Below are 22,056 nucleotides of genomic sequence, written 5' to 3'. Positions count from 1 at the left end.
AGTTACTATCTTGAGGCCACGAGTTACTATCTTGAGGCCACGAGTTACTATCTTGAGGCCACGAGATACTATCTTGAGGCCACGAGTTACTATCTTGATGCCACGAGATACTATCTTGAGGCCACGAGTTACTATCTTGAGGCCACGAGATACTATCTTGAGGCCACGAGATAGTATCTTGAGGCCACGAGTTACTATCTTGATGCCACGAGATACTATCTTGAGGCCACGAGTTACTATCTTGAGGCCACGAGATACTATCTTGAGGCCACGAGTTACTATCTTGAGGCCACGAGTTACTATCTTGAGGCCACGAGATAGTATCTTGAGGCCACGAGTTACTATCTTGAGGCCACGAGATAGTATCTTGAGGCCACGAGTTACTATCTTGAGGCCACGAGTTACTATCTTGAGGCCACGAGTTACTATCTTGAGGCCACGAGTTACTATCTTGAGGCCACGAGATACTATCTTGAGGCCACGAGATAGTATCTTGAGGCCACGAGTTACTATCTTGAGGCCACGAGATAGTATCTTGAGGCCACGAGTTACTATCTTGAGGCCACGAGTTACTATCTTGAGGCCACGAGTTACTATCTTGAGGCCACGAGATACTATCTTGAGGCCACGAGATACTATCTTGAGGCCACGAGTTACTATCTTGATGCCACGAGATACTATCTTGAGGCCACGAGATACTATCTTGAGGCCACGAGTTACTATCTTGAGGCCACGAGATACTATCTTGAGGCCACGAGTTACTATCTTGAGGCCACGAGTTACTATCTTGAGGCCACGAGTTACTATCTTGAGGCCACGAGTTACTATCTTGAGGCCACGAGTTACTATCTTGAGGCCACGAGATACTATCTTGAGGCCAAGAGATACTATCTTGAGGCCACGAGATAGTATCTTGAGGCCACGAGTTACTATCTTGAGGCCACGAGATAGTATCTTGAGGCCACGAGTTACTATCTTGAGGCCACGAGTTACTATCTTGAGGCCACGAGTTACTATCTTGAGGCCACGAGTTACTATCTTGAGGCCACGAGTTACTATCTTGAGGCCACGAGATACTATCTTGAGGCCACGAGATACTATCTTGAGGCCACGAGATACTATCTTGAGGCCACGAGTTACTATCTTGAGGCCACAAGATAGTATCTTGAGGCCACGAGTTACTATCTTGAGGTCACGAGTTACTATCTTGAGGCCACGAGTTACTATCTTGAGGCCACGAGTTACTATCTTGAGGCCACGAGTTACTATCTTGAGGCCACGAGTTACTATCTTGAGGCCACGAGTTACTATCTTGAGGTCACGAGTTACTATCTTGAGGCCACGAGTTACTATCTTGAGGCCACGAGTTACTATCTTGAGGCCACGAGTTAGTATCTTGAGGCCACGAGTTACTATCTTGAGGCCACGAGTTACTATCTTGAGGCCACGAGTTACTATCTTGAGGCCACGAGTTACTATCTTGAGGCCACAAGATAGTTATAATAAATTTTTTTGAAAAAGTGGGACTAGGGGGGCTCCGTAAAATCTGGACTCGCGGAAATCGCTCCAAGCAGATAAGAGCTCACGGCTTCGTTATGAGGCGAGGATAGTCTGTGAAAACAAAATGTGCAGTTTTAAGCTCGGATCAATAGAGTCTGGGAACGGGACGTCGGTAACGCAATGCATGTTGGGACTTTAGGACACGGTAGCTGCGATCGATACTGTGTTGGATTGGAAATCGAGTTCTATAAGTTTAATTCAGTTAGTTCAGCTAAAAAATACGTTACAATGGTGAACGCGTGTTGTGTAATTAACTGCCATAATGGAGTGCGATTTTTCAGCTTTCCCGCATGGAAACAGCACACTGGATCTCCGGTGTCCTCGTTAACAAAGCGGCGTCGCATGGCATGGGTAGCAGCAGTAAGACGGAAAACCATCACCTTCAAAAACATTCCCCGGCACATGTTTGTTTGTTCACGGCATTTTCACAAAGGTAAGTTATAAACAAAACACGTCTAACTGTTTGTTGTTACTGCTAGAAACGCAAAAATGTCGTGACTCGTGGAACTGTTGCTTATGCTGCCTTCACGTGTTATCGGAAATTTGATAATCCCGACTTCTGAAGCCGTGATTACGAGCTCATTGCATTCAAGTTTCAATATGTGAGGGCGTTCATGTGCAATGTTTACCTAGGAAACTCGTATTTACGATAATTCCGAGAGCACGTGAAGGCAGCATTAATCGCTAACTTTGCAGAAGTAACAGGCTGAATAACTACATAACTATTTGAATAAATCCGGGCTTTTAATTTTAGGCAAACCTGCCTATGAAATGCTACAGTGTGATCCCGACTGGGTACCATCATTGCATCTCGGGCACACAGAAGTTAAAGCAAAGGACCCTGGGCGGTTTAACATGAGCACAAGGAGCTTTAACAGGGGATCACGCTGCATCTGCACCACTAGATGTCGCTGTCCAGACACTGGACGTGGATGAAGCTGCAACAGCAGATGATACTTTTCAGATGGATGTTGCAGGCTCAAATGAGTACACAGCAGAACAGCAGGAATGCCATCTTTGTAGCTGCAGGCGTGCTGAAATTAACCGTTTGTTGGAGGAGAACAGGAGACTGAAGGAAGAGCTATCTCATAAGATGATGGATGAAGATTCTTTTAAAGATGATGACGACAAGGTCAGGTACTACACTGGGCTTCCGTGTTTTGCGCTTCTGATGGCTGTGCTGACACAGCTTCTTCCCTGCATGCCACAGACTGGCCGAAAACTCTCACCTTTTCAGATGCTCCTTTCAACACTGATGCGCCTCAGGCTGAATCTGCCAATTCAGCACATTGCATACCTCTTCTCTGTGGATCGAAAGACTGTGTCTACCACATTCTGAGATAACATAGGTACAATGTTTAGACATCTCAAACCCTTGGTGCACTGGCCAGAAAGACACTGCTTGCATGCAACCATGCCACATCAGTTTGTAGAGGCTTTTGGTAATCGTGTTGCAGTTATTGTGGACTGCTTTGAAATTCGCATTGAAAGAGCCTCAAATCTCAAAGCTAGAGCGCAGACATTTTCCCACTACAAACACCATCACACCCTAAAGTATCTCATTGGCATTACGCCACGGGGATCTATCTCTTTTATTTCCCAAGGGTGGGGAGGTCGTGTCAGTGACAAGCATGTGACTGAGAATAGTGGCCTTCTTACTAAACTATTGCCTGGGGACTTGGTGTTGGCAGATCGGGGATTTGACATCAGAGACAGTGTTGGACTCATGTGTACAGAAGTGAAAATACCTGCGTTCACAAGAGGACGCAGCCAGCTGGATGCAAAAGATGTGGAGGAAACACGGCAGATAGCTCACCTCAGGGTTCATGTGGAGAGGGTGATTGGGTGTGTACGCACAAAGTACACTATACTAAGTGGAATTGTACCAGTCAGCATGGTACTCCCATGTCAAGGCGAGGACATGACGTTCATGGACAAGATTGTGACTGTATGCTGTGCCTTGACTAATATGTGCCCCAGCGTTGTTATGAAACCATAAACTATTGCATCAATCGATTTGACAGCACTTGTCATCCAAAATACATTTTTATATAAAGTTTTATATAATATGTTTGTGTATATAAAAGATTTGAATATGGAGATTGATTTGAAACCTTTTTTGTGAATATTTGCTATTTCTTTTTGTATTTTTACTTTCCATGTATTGTTATAAAAATCCCCCTTTTCGTTTTGTTCGTTGCATGTTTTAATAAATCTTTGGGAGCAGTATTAACAGAGTGCAGATTTTTTTTTACTTTGATTTACTGTATATGGACCCATTTTACATTTGTAATTACACTGTTGACACTTCCCTTAGTAACATATCCTGCATTATCATATCTGTTACTGCAAACCACCTGTTACAATAATAAATGACAATAATAAATGACAAAAGTATTCATTCTTTATTTGTGCATCATAACACTGAGGTACATGTTTACAGATCACAGTAACACATTCAACATATAAAACAAATGGGTAGTGTAACCTTAACACGTAAAAAGTTAATTAAGTAATCAAAATAAAAATGTGATGGTTATCTGCTTACCTGTTTGTTTCTTCAGTAGAACACAAACGATTTTTAACTCCAACCGTTGCAGTGTCATTCGTAATCTATGTGAATGGTAAAATCTATGAGAGTAAAAAAACATACACAGACAAATTCAAATTAAACACGTGTCGTCACGAGCCGCAGTGTTTAATTTGAATTTGTCTGTGCATGTTTTTTTACCCTCACAGATTTTGTTACCATTCAAATGCATTACGACTGACAGACTATCCCTTTAATAGCAGTGCAACCTTCAAATAGCAAGAACACAGATAATGCAATAATGCAATATGTAAACAAGCTGAATAGAAAAATAACTATTGAACTAACTATTGAACTAAATAATTAAAACGACAACTATAAATACAAAAATACACACTTGTGCTCAAAAGTGTCAGTGTGTACAGGAGGTACAAAACCATGACTCACTTTCGGAAGGTGCCTCACTGAGTCCCACACAGCTGAGATGGAACCACTGGATTGTGCAGTTTTCATTGTCACAAGCCACCATGTCATCCAGCTCTTCAGGCCCCCTGCAAATGCACCAGAGTCTTATGTTCTCATGTGTTTGTATTCTTGCCCTTTTTGTGTGAGATGGCTGTAGCTCTTTTGCAACAGGTGTATTTGTGGAGGCTTTTTGAGTATAATAACAAGCCACAAGCTCAGGTAGTGACACTTTGTGGAAGAACTCCTGTGCCCTCTTGAGAAGTGCAGTCCAGTAGTCCGCATCCGGTAAGACCCGAACCACAGCACAGTCTTTCACTGTCCACACAAGAAAGTCACAAAACTGTGACACAGTAACAAATATCTGTGTTTGTACCTGGCTGTAGTACTTGTGTGTCTGTTTCAAGTGTAACTTACCATCAGTTACCTGGAGACAGAAATTGCTGTCATCTGCACAGGCCTGCAGGATGGAGTTGTTGCAGTGTTTAAATGGGCATTTAATTTCCAGGCAGCCTTTCCCACAACATGTGCAGTGAATGAGCCCGTCAGGTGATGCCCCAACCTCAGGAAATAATGGAAATAATTTATTATAAATCCACATTGCTCCACTTTAAGGTTTGTGTGCTGGGATGCTGACAGTGTGACATAAGCCTGCCTTGCTGTTTCTTCCTTGTCTATTCCCCATCTGATGGCAGCTGAGGTTGCTGTTTTTTTGGGACAGCACACTCTTGAAACAGTTGATGTAGCTGGTTTCTCAACTGTAGTGGACAAAACGGCATGCATATTGGAAGCTGTTATTCTTCCTGCTCTTGATTTGTACCAGACAGGTGATCGATGTTGCAGTCTTGTCTGAGCTTCCACTGCAGCTGCCTGTGTCTCCGTTACAGCTACTATGTGTGTGAGGGTTTGGCAATGCTGGAGCAGGACAGGTAGCTCGCATCCATCCTTTCCTGGGTCACGAAGGTGCTGTAGGGACTTCGGCACTACATGTGGCTTAACAGGGTCTATATAATGATGGTAGTACTCCTCCATCCCAGAAAGACAAACAGCCTTGCTGTGAGTGTGCAAACTCAGAAGCAGGGGTGACAGGTCTGAAAGCATGGGCTCATGTGCACAAGCACTCGCAGAGCCAAAACGAGTGTGTATACCTGACATTCCTCTCTCCCCACTGATGCACTTGTCGAGTGCCACCCTCTTAGCTGCACCAGAGGAGAAGTCAATCTTGTAGCCCACCTCTGCTTGAACCTTGTCAATACTAGCGGGTATCATCCAGTAGGCTGGGACATCAGTGACAGTCTTGGTCCCCCGTATGCGAACTGCTGTTTCAATTTTAAACAGGAGAGCCCCAACATGTGTGCAAGACTCTGCTATGCCAGCCATGCATGTGCAGTGTGCACATTCCACTTGGCCACTGGAGCTGAGGATCACCCATGGCATGAGCGGTTGTTCATTAAGGCGTTGCGAGTGCAAAACCATAGATAGATAGATAGATAGATAGATAGATAGATAGATAGATAGATAGATAGATAGATAGATAGATAGATAGATAGATAGATAGATAGATAGATAGATAGATAGATAGATAGATAGATAGATAGATAGATAGATAGATAGATAGATAGATATGCAGATAGACAGACAGATAGACAGATAGATAGATAGATAGATAGATAGATAGATAGATAGATAGATAGATAGATAGATAGATAGATAGATAGATAGATAGATAGATAGATAGATAGATAGATAGATAGATAGATAGATAGATGGATGTTCAGGGGAAAAGGACAACTGTCAAATATAAATTAAGAAAATAACCAGAAAAAATAATTTAAATACAAGCAGCAGCACAAATAAATAGGGATGCACCGATATGAACATTTTGGCCGATACCGATAACCGATAATTCTTAATATTTAAAAGCCGATAACCGATATATTGGCCGATAAATCTAAATACAAATTTTAATAAACTCGGAGAGCCTGATTACAAAAACAAAAGGCTCACCATTAAAAGCCATGTCCCAAACACTTCAACATAAATCAAACCTATACACTACAGTAGCCTATTTGAACCAGTGTGAGATTCCTTACCTTTTCAAATTAATTTTACACTCCTATGGCCAAATTTTTTTTTTTAACACTTTACAATAAGGTTTAATTTTTGTTAGTATTAGTTAACCAACAATGAATGAACAATACTTCAACAGGATTTATTAATTTTAGTTCATGTTAATCTCAACATATTCAGACCCAAAGTTGTGTCTTTTAACATTAGGTATGAACTGTGAATGGACTGTTACAAAAAACAAACATTTTATTACTAAAAGAAACAAAGGTTATTGCTCTCTGTTTGTTCATGATAGTTAATGCATTAATAAAATGAGACCTTATTTGTAAAATGTTACCAAAAATTATATTGTCTAAAAAATACAAATAATATACCTAAATAATGCAAACAAGTAATTGAACAGCATTACTTAGGCTGCATAATAAAGAATCAGAATGCAAGTGCATGAAATAACCTCCGCACATACGATAAAGAAATGGTTTTAATCAAACCATATTGTTGATGGAAATGATACGAGAACAATAAAAGTGCTAATTATAAAAAATAATGCTTCTGTGTTTTTGAAAAAAAAAAAATATGTTTAATATTACAGTAATAGTAAACATCTGTAATATTAGTCTAGTCTATTAGGAATAATGTTGCTGTTTGAGAGCGCGCTGAAGCTGGAGAGAATGAACGAACAACCATAAACTGAAGCGCTTAGAAGTTTAATTAACAACTAAACGCATCATATATGAGAACAATCAGATATTTATACAAAATAAATATAATATTACAACTTATATTAGCACAAAATCACGCATAGGTGAAGGGTTATAACTCCTGTGGATGCTCTTCCCCTGTTTGAGAGCGTGCTGAAACTTAAGATGATCACCGGTACAGTGAAGCACTGCGGGTTATTGACTTAACGAAACACATCCTATATGACTTTAATCAGATGTTTATACTACAAAAACGTAATATTACGACTTACATATGCTTAAAATGACGCTAATGCACAAGCGAACTTGACTGTGCTGGTCAGAATGCGTTGTTGACGCTTCCCACAACAGCGCGCTGAAAAACAACTAAACCCAGAGAATTCACTACGTTTTATAACAGAAATATTCTCATTGCAGTGTTATGTATAGGACAGTCCCAGTAGTTATTAATGCTGTGCATTTCTGTTTGAAATGCGCGCGCCGGTACAATGAAGTGCTTTACTGCATCGTTTATTAACTCAACCAAACGCATCCTATATGGGATTATATACACAAAATAATAAATATAATATTACAACTTACAATGGCACAAAAGGCTGTGAATGCACAAGCAAACTTGACTGTGCTCGTCATGAAGGTGTAACTCCGTGGGCGCGCGCTGAAGCTAAAGACCGGTACAATGAAGTGCTTTACTGCATCGTTTATTAACTCAACCAAACGCATCCTATATGATATTACATACACAGAATAATAATAAATATAATATTACAACTTACAATGGCACAAAAGGCTGTGAATGCACAAGCGAACTTGACTGTGCTCGTCATGAAGGTGTAACTCCGTGGGCGCGCTCTTCCCGCGCTGAAACACAACGCTCTTTTACAGCCTATTCTATTCTCATTATCATTTTATGTAGATTATAGAAGACTTGCGCTGCACATGTTGCACATAACTGTATGTTCCTTTTCGAAGTGATTCCAAACATATTTAGAGCAATTCAAACCCATCATGGTGGACAGCGCGTCCGTCTCAGCTGAAGGAAATAATACATTATCTATCGGCTTGACTATATCGGTCAAATTTTCTTATTGGACCGATAACGATAACATCAAAAATAATCATTTATCGGCCGATAACGATATGTTGCCGATATATCGTGCATCCCTACAAATAAACACTATCGAGCAAAGATACTAATAAAGTAAACTATGCTTTTCAGGTATGTCTATATTTGACAGTATAAAATAAAGATTAATCCTATTAAACTTACAAAAGCTATTCAATCAAGAGCAGTGAGTGATGTCCTTGTCTTTTGTTGTTTGACATTAAACAGACAGCAGTAAAGGCTACTGCCCCTTTAAGACCTCATGCACTCTAAAACCGGATAAGTTGAGTTTACTTAAAAAATTTGAGGAAAGTGGTTGCCCTAAAAAATTTAAGTAATGATTACTTGATAAACTTGAGTTAAATTTATTTAAAGATATTAGTCGTTCTAATAACTATTTTAAGTTGAATAGACTAAATACTTTCATTTTAAGTAATACCACTGTTTAATTACTTCACTTATCTTTTTAATTGCATTAAGTTGTTCTTACTTAAACCGTTTAAGTTTTGTCAACTTAATTCTATCTGGGATCTGAGGAAGTGTACTCCCAGAGTGCATTGTGGCATGAATAAATTAATTGCTTCGTTTTACTATTTTTGCCTTTATTTTACTATTTGTCTTTTGTCAGTATAACCCCAATAATGACAGCAAGTAAAATAGTAAAGGTCGTATTAATAATTAAAAAAAAAATCCTTGTTACCATTGTTGTGTTTTGCATGCTGAATGTTGAAGTGTGTGTGTGACACACTCGAGCATGGTCAAATGATATTGTGACAAACATAGAGGGATTATATCAACTCAATTAAAAGGTTATGCCATAAATATTAGCAAAACAAATGTTAAAAGGTCATTATTTGACATGAAAAATAGTTATGTTCTATAGCATTAATGGAAAAATATTACATGTGTATATGTATATGTTTATGTATATATATATATATATACATATACATATATATATATACATATATATATATACATATATATATATACATATATATATACATATACATATACATATATATATACATATATATATACATAAACATATACATATACACATATATATATATTACTTCCCTTGTTTTGAAATCAATTTCTTGTTGCATTGCTGCATTAATAGGAAGTTAATTACTATAATATGAATGAAGTTCCAAGTGTCCAACCAAAGGGAACACTAATCACAATTATGGTGAGAAGAAGTGGAGGAAATGAGTGATAAGTCTAGAAAAAATTGCCCCACCTCATAAACACTTTGCCCGTCCGCCCGTCCACCCGCTTGTTTTTTTGCTTTGGTAAAATGGTACTCAAACCAGTCAAGTAATGTTTACTTGAGTTTTCTAAGTAACGAAGGCATAGCATGCGAATAGTTCAGATTACTTACTTGTTTTAAGTAAGGTCAACAAATTATTGGACATTAAGTAAAGTTTACTGAAAAAGTCTTAGTAAGAACAACTGTTGGATTTTACAGTGTGCTACTGCCCCTTTAAGACCTCATGCTACTGCCCCTTTAAGACCTAAAGCATGGATATTCATCGTCTTTCTCGACTGTATAAAGTTTACTTAAGGCATATACAGACTTTGTCTGCTAGAATACTCAAAAAGATGGACATGTTAACATACTTTTTGTCTGAATTTGTCTGTTCAAGAGCAAGACTTGAAAGATAACTCAATATTTGCGCGCTGTGAGACGTGTGCGCGCTTTCGAATGAGTGCACACAGGCACATTTTCTCACAGCGCGCACGACTTCTCATACACGTCTTCTGGCACTACAAGCCGCAGCACCCCGGTTGGGAAACACTGGCTTAATGGATGGAAATGTGCTGCTGATGAAAAAGAAGTTTATAGTGGTGACAGAAGGTGTTTGTGTTTGTTACATACCTTTGTGCGAACAACCGTTTTCTGCTCGTTGACGCGGAAAATCTGCAGGTCCTGCACCCACCCATTTGTAAATTGCAGGTGAGCCTCAAGTGATTTGTAGTTTCTAAATTGCTCAGATGTGTATGTACTGACACCACAAACAAGATAAGAAAATACATCTGGAAACGTAGTGTCCGGTAACTCGTTTAAATCGTCTGACCACACTTTATTTTCGTGTGGATCAAGCCCATTAATTGTATTGATTTTTTCTATGTATCGCAACTTTGCTTCTTTGTTCAGCTATTCTATGTATGGAATGTTGCGCTTTATATTTATCCGGTCCATTGTTGTTTCTGCTATTCTGTTTATTATAGCGGTGTTCAATACTGACAGGTGACAGCTGACGAGCGTGTCCTAAAACATGGCGGCGACTACCCAGAATGCAACGCGCAGTGACGTAGTTTCCCAGACTCTATTAACGCATCCATTTCCTTATACAGCTGAATAAAAGCATATTCTTTAAATTGTAACGTTACATTACCCATGCTCTGGTTCATAGCGCCTGCAGTTTGCCTCATAGTTGTGAAGACGAAGACAGCTGAAAATTTGTCGAAAAATTTTGCCGCGTCCATGCAGAGGAGTTGAAGGGGAGCTGAAGGCGAAATGGCGTCCTGTCGTTGTTGATCACGAAAAAGTAAAACAGCAAAAAGAGTCCAAGGGTCCGTCCACACGGAGACGCGTATCACGGTATACGTATACTTTTTTTTTTTTATCGTATTGGCGTTTCGTCCACACGGATCCGGCGTTTTGCGAGACTGAAACCGCTATTTTTTTAAACCGGGTCCTAAAGTGGATACATCTGAAAACGACACCCTTGCGGTTTCGTGTATACAGCCAATCCGTCTATTTTGTGAAACGATGATGTCATCACACCACGTCCTGCGCAGGGAAGACTTAAGGCCAATTTATACTTCTGCGTCGAGTGCACGCAGAGGGTACGGCGTACCCTACGCATAGACGCGTTGGATACGCCGTACCCTACGCCGTACCACGACGCGCACCTCTCCAAAAATGTAACTACGCGTCGCGTTGACGCAGAGCGCAAGATCTGTGATTGGTCGGCTTGGTACCGGCGCATTTCCGGCGTGTTATTTCCGGCATGTTCTTCTCTGGTTCTTCTGCGCCGCCCGCCATTTTTAAATCCCGAAGTACAGCGAACAACATGTCGAACGTGGATATGGATCAAGCGACCGAGCGTTTAATTGAGGAGGTGAGGAAATACAGCCATTTATACGACTCCTCTTCAGCCGATTATAAAGACTGCCAGATGTCCGCGAATTCGTGGAGAGAGATTTCTTCCAACGTTGGTTTGGAGGTGGCTGAATGTCTAAAACGATGGAAGAGCACCAGGGACAAGTACGTTCGCCTGCGCAAAAGACTCGCCACAAGAAGTGGAGATCCAGGCGGAAAAAAAGTCCCGGCGTTTTATTTATTTCTCTCCTGGCTGGCCCCCCACGTGAAACATCGGCTTACAGAGTCAAACTTTGACGATAAGGTAAATTTTACATATCCTTTGTTGTGTTTAGGCTAGCGTTAGCTAACTAGCAATGCTATCATGCCGCAAATGGCGTTTTCTGCAAAGATGATGCTTATGTGAAACAAAGACCATGTATGTATGTGTCATAGGTTGATATTATAGGTTTTGTAGGTTGTATTTATATTACATGTAAGTTTATAGGGTCTAATTATATCTGGCTTGCAGATAATGCAAACAGAACATAACACAGCAATTGTAATATAGGAATGTGCAGTAATCATAGCTTTGTTCATCTGTGAATAAACACTGGATGCATCAGTGGGATGTATACTAACGTGTACTATTTGCTATTTCTTTCATAATCAGGATGGGAGCGATGCAAGCTCGACCTCCTCATCCTCCACTGCTTTGGCTGTTGTGAGACCTCCAGCCAACCACAACAACCTTCAACCAGGAAGCAGTAGCCTCCATCACCAGCCAAGTCCTCCGTCCCCCCGGCCAAGTCCTCCGTCCCCCCACCCAAGTCCTCCGTCCCCCCTGCAATCTCTTCCGTTCCCCCAGCCATCTCTTCCGTCACCCAGTCCTAGGATGACACCGAAAAGGAAGAGGAAGGAACATGATGACTGGATCCAAACGCAGTTTACTCGTTTGGAGGCTCAATTGGAGGAACGGCGGGTTGAACTGCACCAGCGTTTGAGTCAAGGGAGTGATGAGAGCGACAGGTTTGGGCACACTGTTGCTGACATGCTGCGGAGGGTGTCTGAAGAGCACAGGGCGCAGGCAATGTTTGCTGTGTCCAAGGTGCTGTTTGAGTGGCAGCAGAAAAAATAAACACTCATACCCACTCCAGCAACTTTGCACCTTTTAATTCTGTGCACTCAGGACATTTATTGCACTTTTGCTTTTTTTTGTGCAGGTTGTATTTTTTTAGTTTTTTGTAGTTACTTTTTGCACCGTTTGTGCAGGTTGTATTTTTTTTTAGTTTTTTGTAGTTACTTTTTGCTACATATATACACAATCTGTTTGCACCGTTTGTGCAGGTTGTTTGCATTTTTTGCACCGTTTAAGACCTTTTTATATGTGCACCCATTATTGTTTACTTTTTTTTTTTGGACATTTTAAGATTTAAGTGCATTTATTGTGCCCGTTATTGTTGGCATCTTTTGTACACTTTCATATTGTGAACATTTGCACCTATTGTGTAGGTTATAGTTTGCACTTGTTGCATCTTTTAATACATTTTTATGTGCACCTATTACTTTTTAACATTGTGCACCCATTATTGGTTTCATTTTTTTGGGACATTTTACTCTACTTATGTGCATCTATTGTGCCTGGCATTTTTTGCACCTTTTCATATTGTGAACATTTGCACCTATTGTGTAGGTTATAGTTTGCACTTGTTGCATCTTTTAATACATTTTTATGTGCACCTATTACTTTTTAACATTGTGCACCCATTATTGGTTTCATTTTTTTGGGACATTTTACTCTACTTATGTGCATCTATTGTGCCTGGCATTTTTTGCACCTTTTCATATTGTGAACATTTGCACCTATTGTGCAGGTTATAGTTTGCACTTTTTGCATCTTTTAATATTTATATATATATATATATAGTTGCTTATCTTCTGTGTACATAAAGCTCTTTTTAATCTATTTTAATATAAAAATGTTTAGACCATTGCACCTTTAATACATTGCACTATATGTACACACAGTGTGGCCATTTGTATATATGGTTTTGACTTTTGCATGTATTGTGCAGGTTTTATCTGTATATATACACACGTGTAGTTTGCACTTTTGTACTTTAAGATAAAAATACTGTCTGTTCCTGATGTTTGCAACTTCTATTGTGCAAATAAAGAACAACAAAACAATAATATGGTTGCATGTCATTTATTTTAAACCAGTACAATTTACTGACCAAGCAGACCACGACACACTATGTTGTTCTGCCATGGAACAATTCCGTGGGGTGACTGGAAGAAGGCCATCAGGTCATTCCGCACACCAATTGCAGCTCGGGTGGAGCGGGCCCTTGAAAGGTGGCGTGGATCCAGTGGTTCCAATAGGTTTGTGTCCCCTGCCACCACTCTGCGCCACTCACCTAGCTGAGGTGGCCCTGTAGTGTCCGAGTCTATGAAATTAGCAGGGATGTATCTGCTAACAGGAGTGCTGACCTCATCAGTGTATGCCAGGAAGTTGTGTAAAGCAGAACAAGCTTTCACAATGTCAACAGCTTTGTCTGGTAGACATTCTAATGGTCGCCCAAGGATTCGCCACCTTGCCACCAAAATGCCAAAGGCATTCTCAATCACCCGCCTGGCTCTGGAGTGCCGGTAATTGTAGGTCTGCTTATCCATGGGCAGGTTCATCCCTATATAGCAAAGCAAAACATTATTAATGGGCAAGCATTATACACAGCACGCAATGGCAGTCATTATATATACAAACAAAGTACAATTAAAGTAAATACATTTTGTCTGTGACATACCTTGAAATGGACGCATGAGGTTGTTGTGTAGGGGGAATGCAGCATCACCAACTATCACGTGTGGGATTTGGACTCCACTTCCAGGAAGATTGGCTGGTGGGGGCAGATTCAGTTTGTGTTCGAGAAGCTTAGAACCAAATCGGCTCTCCTTGAACACACCACCGTCACTTTCCCGCCCGTACCCCCCGACATCCACCATGGTGAAGCGATATCTGGCGTCACAGGTAGCCATCAGAACAATAGAGTGTGTGCCCTTGTAATTGTAGTAGTCGCTCCCGGCGTGCGGTGGTGCTTTTATGTTGACATGCTTTCCGTCGACGCTGCCAACACAGTTCGGAAAGTTCCACAGTCGCCAAAAATCAGCAGCAATACTTTCCCATTGGGCGACTGAGGGGCAGGGAAGAAACTCTGGCTGCAGTGCTTTCCACAAAACTTTACAGACTTCCGACACTATGGAAGACACGGTGCTTGACGACACTTTGTAGCTAGCTGCTACAGCCTGTTGGCTTCCACCCGAAGCCAAAACTCGCAGGGTGATTGCTAGCCTCTGTGTAATGTCTACAGGCATACTGTGTGTACACTGGTGTAAGATAAATGGCTGCACACGTCGAACCAAATCGTCAAATCTAGCCGCCGACATCCGAAAATATCTGAAGTGCATTTCCTCATCGAGATCTCTCAGTGGCCGGACAAGCACAGAAAATTCACCGTCCTTCTGCCTCAACTGGTTCACAGGTCGCACGCACCATCTCCTCCTCCGACGCCTTCTCTCGTTTCTGCTTTTTAATTTGAGTAATTTCAATAAAAGTAACTTTTTTTCAATATCGATCAGCTCTAATTCCAACACGATCCGCTCTGTTTCATTCGCCATTTCTTTTTGCCCGACAGAGACAACACAGTGGAGAATAGAAACCCCAAGCTGCTTCTTCTTCGGCTGTTCTCTTGATTACACCAACATGCCCGAGGACACTGCCCACTAGCGTCTGCATGTGTAATTGCACATTGACGCAGACAACAGCGCAGAAGTATAAATGCTCACGACGGCGTCGGCTACGCGCGTAGCCTACGGCGTACACTCGACGCAGAAGTATAAATGGGCCTTTAAAGGGGATACAACTACGGGCACTGGGCTGTAACAAAGCTGAAATACAAAAAACAAAAACAAATGTAATCTCCGCCCACTTCCGTTGCCAAATTGGAAAAGGAAATGAGGTAATCAGATAAAAGGAGGACTTTAAATGGAAAATGAGGAGAGAAAAAAAGGAGTTTTTGTGGAGAGAGGTGTTTGAGTTTGTGCCAGAGTGCGGGAGAAGTGAGAACCGAAAAGCCTCAATCCATGTGCGCAGAGAAGCCAATAACTCCGCGTTGAATGGAAGAACTGTTGCTGTGGTGTTAACGTCCCGAAATCGTAAAGGAAAGGTGAAGGTGAACGTATTTCCACTTACCTGGGTGGCGGTGACGTTATCCCTCTGAACGCTGGGCCGTTGCTGGAGTGGACGCTGGAGTGGACGCGGGAGTGTAGTTCCAACACTCACACTCCCAGAGTGAAGAGGTCTCCAGCGCCAAACGTTTGCAACAATCTGGTGTAACGATCGTCGGAATCATCCGTGCTGTTTCCCAAACAAAGAGACTCAACATTGCGGAAAGTTGTGGCATCCCTGCATACACACCGGCTGGTTTTCCCCGCACACACACACATACACATACACACACACACACACACACACACACACACACACACACACACACACACTAACACGATTCACCTCAGCACTTTCCACACTCCCTATTAACACGATACTCAAACTAAGACGTGAGTAGTGTAACTCCATTTTTGTTTTCATCTTATTTAATTTGTTTGTTTTTCTTCTTTGACTTCAGTTTGTTTTGCCATTTTCTTTTCTTTGCCCCAAATTTTTGACTGTTTTCTTATCTTGTTTATGGGAATATCCTGAATCTGGTACTTTTGAAATGAAAATTATTTGAATTAAATTTGGTATTACGTTTGTGTTTATCAACCAGAATTGAGAGTGCATTGTGGTTATATTGTTTTTTGTTTGTTAATTTTCCCGTCTTCTGTGAAATACAACCTTCTTTTCTAAACCACATCCTATGTTCTTTGTGATTTTTATATTGAAGTTTGATTTTGAGTTTGATTTATGTAACGAGTGGCATTTCATGCTATCTGGGTTTTTGTTTAAAATATGACAGGATTGTCTGTCTGGCGCCCGAATTAATGGACAGAAATTAACAATCATTTTGATTGTTTTGAATTTATCGGGCCGCCACCGTTACAGAAGTGGCGCCCGAACAGGGACTTGAACTGATTATTATACTATCACTTTGACTTGATTTTTCTTGTGGTTGTTTGAATATGTGATGGTTTGAATATTTTGCTGTGATTTATATCACTTTGGACTTTGAACTCTTTTTGTGTGAATTATCTGAACATTGAACTGAACTGGTTCCTTTGATGCTGATTGAACTCTGTGCCAAGTATTTCACACCACAAACAGTGGGTCAAATTGTGAAAAAAAAAAAAAAATTCCTTGTGTAAATACTTGAGAAATTGTAAACTTTGTAGTTTGTTATTTTGGTGCCCCTTTGCCCTGCAAGAAAGACACCTGATGAATAGTATTTCCTTTTCTGGATTGTGAAAAATGTAACCACTGTGTAGTTTGTTATTTTGGGGCCCCAGAAATTGAAGAAATTGAGACAGGCCAAATAGTAATTGCATTACATATTTTTTATTTTTCACAAGTCACCATTGTTATTTAAATACACGCATTAACCATGGCCAATACCTCTGTCCCCTCTCCAACCACTTGGGTGGAAATTGATCCACCTCCAGACATATCAACCCCTGTCTGGCATCCGGATCAACAAATGCAGCCGCAACCTAGATTTTTCCCACAACCACTTGTTCCCACTTTTTATTCCACACCCACTCAGTTTAGTAGTGTCCCATCAGGAACCCATGTGCGTTTTGTCACCCCCAATCCAGATGGCAGTCCATCAGTCCAAGTTCCGAACTGGCAAGGAGGATCGGATTCCATGCAATTATGCACCTCACCTGAAGTTTCACCTCCATCTTCAGGAACACAACATGATCTGCCTGGTTACCTCCCAACTCCTGGAAGGGAAATTCAACATTTTACTACGCAAGTACAAGGTAATTGGGACAACCTATTTGACTTCATTAAACGACAGGAAAAAGCTGTGAATGAACTCACACAAGAGCAAAAAACAACCACTTCCCACCGTGATAAACAACTTGGAGACTTGACGGCTGAAATGGCCAAAATGGAGGCTAACCAACAGCAAATTCTCACCACGTTAACTTCAACCAAAGCAGATTCAACAGATTCCGATCAGCTAGTTAAAGCCATGAAAATGATGATCACACAGGAGCTACAAACCTTGGAGTCGACCTTGATTTCTGAAGTCCGTTTCATGGTGGATCAACTTCAGGTTGAACTTCAGAGAGATATCACTGCTACACAAAAGAACCTTCAAAAGGATCATGAGCAGCTCTCCGGTGAATGTAGTCACTGCATCACACAAATTGACAAGCTAACCACACAAGTAAATGAGCTTCAAACAAACATGACGAAAGCCAAACAGCCAGAAAAGGAAATGGCGGATCAGCAAGATAAAGGGATAACCCCACCATCCCCTATTGTCCCACTTCCTCATCAACAGTAGCAAGTGTTCCAATGGGTCCTCTTATGTCGGCTGGGAAAAGTGACCATTTGAAACTGACCTTTCCCACATTTGGAAGACCGTCTGATGACGTTGATCCTTTGCTATATCTAACCCGGTGTCAGGACTTTTTAGCATTGCACCCACTTGCCGAGGTGGACCTCCTGGCGACCTTCCGCAGTGTACTCCATGGGACTGCACGTGACTGGTGGGAGGTGGCCCGATTTTCAATAACCACATTTAATGAGTTTGAGTCTGCTTTCCTCTCTGCTTTCCTCTCCGAAGACTACGAAGATGAGCTGGCTGAAAGGGTCCGCACAAGACATCAAGGAGAGAGAGAATCAATCAGAGATTTCGCCTTTACCTATCGTGCCCTTTGTAGACGATGGAAACCTTCCCTAACTGAAAATGAAATAGTTAAAATGATTCTCAAACAAATAAAACCTTACCTTGCCAGCCAGCTACGTGGTCGTGTAAGCAACGTTGGAGAACTGGTAAAACTGGGGCATCAGATTGAGAAAGACCATGAGCAACAACTGCAATATGAAAAGAGTGTTAGCAGAAAATTGTCCAAGGAGGTAACTCAAAAAACCGTCAGCAGCGCAACCAATGTGCAACCCCAAGTGCAATGTTGGAGATGTAAGGGACAGCACTCACCTGGATGTTGTCCTCTTTATGCAAACCCATCATCAATTCAACCTGCAAAACCACAACAACATCCTTTCACTAGTCAACGGTCATTTCATTCCCGGAAGTCCGGAAGTCAAGCAACAAATAATTCGGTGACAGCAATAACAAGTAAGATCCTACCCACGTCCAAGAAACCACCCACTTCACCAAAGCCTGTTACTCCTGTGGTCATTCCTCAACAGCTGGTTGTTCCAATCCACATCGGAGGTTGGTCTGGAAAGGCCATCGTGGACACCGGGGCCAGTTACACCATGATCCATGAAAGTTTGTGGGAAAAGCTCTCTCCGCAAGAGAGCCTCCAACCTTGGTCTCTTGGTCAGTTGTATTTGGCTAATGGAGAAGCAGAGGTTCCTTTGGGGTGGCTGCAGCTACAAATACATATGCACAACAAAACTTTCACTTTACCTGTTGCTGTCCTTTCCCCTAAAGCCCTGGCCTATGCTGTAGTCTTGGGACTGGATTTCATCTTTTTCAGTGGCCTGCAAATCAATGTAATCGACAAAAAATATTCCTTTAAAAACTCGCCACAAGAAGATCATCCATTTCAGCCAGGCAATGCAAGTGTCCCTAATATAAGTACTCAATGCAAAAAGGCTGGTCAACATGCAAAGATTTTTAATCAAAGCCTCTCACTATTGAGTTCTATTCCTCCACCACAACCTGAATGCCGGTCATCTTCACTTGTCATTACAGATGTACAAACCTTAATTGATAGTGCTGTGAGTGAAGCCCACATATCACCTGCTGAGAAAACTACACTGAGAAAAACCCTGGAGTTCAACCCTCAAGTGTGTTCTCTTCAACCAGGTCGTACTGATGTCCTCCAACACACTATTTACACACAGCATCAAGTGCCCATTAAACAGAGGCCTTACCGCATGTCCCCTGGCAAACGAGCAGTGGTAGAAGAGCAACTCGTTGAGATGTTGAATGCAGGAATTGTGGAACCTTCATATTCTGGCTGGGCCTCCCCTGTCGTCCTTGTTCCAAAGAAAGATGGCAGCCTTCGATTTTGTGTTGACTATCGTAAGCTCAATGCCATCACAGAGAATGATGCTTACCCACTTCCAAACATCACAGAGATCCTTGAATCTCTCTCTGGAGCGGCCATCTTTTCAACAATTGATCTCAACAGCGGCTACTGGCAGGTGGGCATGGACCCTCAAAGTAAACTGAAGACGGCATTCATCACTCCATCAGGACTTTTTCACTTTAATGTCATGCCCTTTGGGTTAAAAAATGCACCTGCTACATTCCAACGTCTAATGGAGACCGTATTGGGAGACCTACGAGGAACCATTTGCTTTGTCTACATTGATGATATTATCATATATTCACCCTCGGTAGCTCAGCACTTCCAAGACCTCCAGACTGTTCTGCACAGATTGCAGGAAGCAGAATTGACCATAAACCTGAAGAAAAGCAAGTTTTGCCTTAAAGAGCTTGCATTCTTGGGGCATGTTGTTAGTATCAACGGTATCAAGGCAGACTCATCCAAAGTTGAGGCTATTAGATCTTACCCTGTGCCCCGAAACCTCAAAGAGGTCCAGCGTTTTCTTGGATTAGCGGGATGGTATCACCGTTTTGTCCCTGATTTCTCCACGATCGCTGAACCCATCAATTCCTTAAAAAAGAAAGGACATTCTTTTCACTGGTCACCCCAATGCCAGGAAGCTTTTGAGAAATTGAAGTCACATCTCACCTCACCTCCTATTCTAGGCCATCCGAATCTCCAGCTTCCTTTCATGGTGTATACAGATGCCAGTGATACGGGACTCGGCGCTGTACTAACACAACGGAAAAACCAGGGACTGGAGGAAGTCATCGCGTACGCAAGCCGCACCCTTAACAAAGCTGAATCAAACTACTCTGCTACTGAGAAAGAATGCCTAGCAGTCGTATGGGCACTGGAAAAATGGCAGCATTACCTGGAGCACAAGATGTTCACGGTAGTCACAGACCATACTGCACTTCAGTGGGTCATGAGTTCCCCGAAAACCACCAGCCGTCTCATCCGGTGGGCCCTACGATTACAAAGGTTTGATTTTATCATTGAGTACCGTAAAGGCAACCTAAATGTAGCCCCTGATGCTTTGTCCAGGATTTCCGCGCAGTCCCCAAAGATATGAGTATCTACTAGTGTTTGTGGATTACTATTCCCGATGGGTGGAACTATTTCCCTTGCGAAAGGCTAATGCTCAAACTGTTGCTTCACATCTCAGAGAAGACATCCTCACACGGTGGGGGGTACCGGATTTCATCCTGTCTGACCGAGGCACACAGTTCATGTCAGCTGTCTTTCAAGACGTCTGTGCTAAATGGAAAGTTACACAGAAAATGACTACAGCATACCATCCCCAGACAAACTTAACAGAACGAGTGAACAGAACATTAAAACAGATGATTTCTGCCTATGTTAATGACAATCATAAAAAGTGGGACCAACACTTACCTGAACTAAGGTTCGCCATCAATTCAGCGGTTCAAGAAACCATTGGTATGTCTCCGGCCGAGCTTCATCTAGGGAGAAAACTGCAGGGACCAATGGACAAGCTGCTGCATGGACAAAATCTCTCTCCATCTGCTCCATCCTACGAGGTCACCGAACATCTTTGCAAGTTGCAAGCTAGAGCCAAAGAATGCGCCAAGAAAGCATCAGAAAGACAGCTCCGTAGCTACAACAAAACCCGAAGAGATGTCACCTATAAAGACAGAGACCGTGTATGGCTGAGAAATTTTCCACAGTCAAGTGCACTTCACCATTTTAGTGCTAAACTTGCCAATAAATGGAAAGGTCCCTACCGAATAATCAAACAGTTGGGACCGCTGAATTATCGAGTGGCATTAGAAAACACTGGTGAAGATGTGCGTACTGTTCACGTATGCAACCTGAAGCCATGCTTTCCCACCGCTGAGGAATTAAACCATCTGGAAAAGTCGAAACTTATGGAAATCTTCCACGAATCCACTGACGAAGAAGAGTTTCTTGGGTTCTGACAAAAATACTGCCTTTTTAACAACCTGGGGGTTGTTTTTTTTCCAGGGAGGGAGAGTGTAACAAAGCTGAAATACAAAAAACAAAAACAAATGTAATCTCCGCCCACTTCCGTTGCCAAATTGGAAAAGGAAATGAGGTAATCAGATAAAAGGAGGACTTTAAATGGAAAATGAGGAGAGAAAAAAAGGAGTTTTTGTGGAGAGAGGTGTTTGAGTTTGTGCCAGAGTGCGGGAGAAGTGAGAACCGAAAAGCCTCAATCCATGTGCGCAGAGAAGCCAATAACTCCGCATTGAATGGAAGAACTGTTGCTGTGGTGTTAACGTCCCGAAATCGTAAAGGA

General features: G+C 41.8%; 1 protein-coding gene across 1 annotated transcript; it reads right to left on the bottom strand.

The window, feature by feature from the left end:
* Positions 1–13,715: 13,715 nt before the first annotated feature.
* On the bottom strand, positions 13,716–15,783 carry LOC307137929 (uncharacterized protein). The gene is made up of 2 exons (XM_079835963.1): positions 14,327–15,783; positions 13,716–14,209 (listed from the first exon to the last, which is right to left on the bottom strand). Exons 1-2 carry the CDS (start codon positions 15,195–15,197, stop codon positions 13,749–13,751), a joined length of 1,332 nt encoding a protein of 443 aa, XP_079692089.1. The 5' UTR covers positions 15,198–15,783; the 3' UTR covers positions 13,716–13,748.
* Positions 15,784–22,056: the final 6,273 nt, after the last annotated feature.

The sequence above is a fragment of the Gobio gobio genome, assembly GCF_949357685.1.
Source record: "Gobio gobio genome assembly, chromosome: 14".
Lineage (NCBI taxonomy): Eukaryota > Metazoa > Chordata > Actinopteri > Cypriniformes > Gobionidae > Gobio > Gobio gobio.
Note: the sequence above shows the minus strand (reverse complement) of the source record. Positions and strands in the feature narration are given on the sequence as shown.

Bases quoted from the DNA above. Each gene is read 5' to 3' on its own strand.
- LOC307137929 (XM_079835963.1), bottom strand. From the start codon at position 15,197: ATGGCGAATGAAACAGAGCGGATCGTGTTGGAATTAGAGCTGATCGAT. The intron at 14,210-14,326 runs GTATGTCACAGA...TTTGCTATATAG, and splicing joins CCTCATGCGTCCATTTCAAG to GGATGAACCTGCCCATGGAT.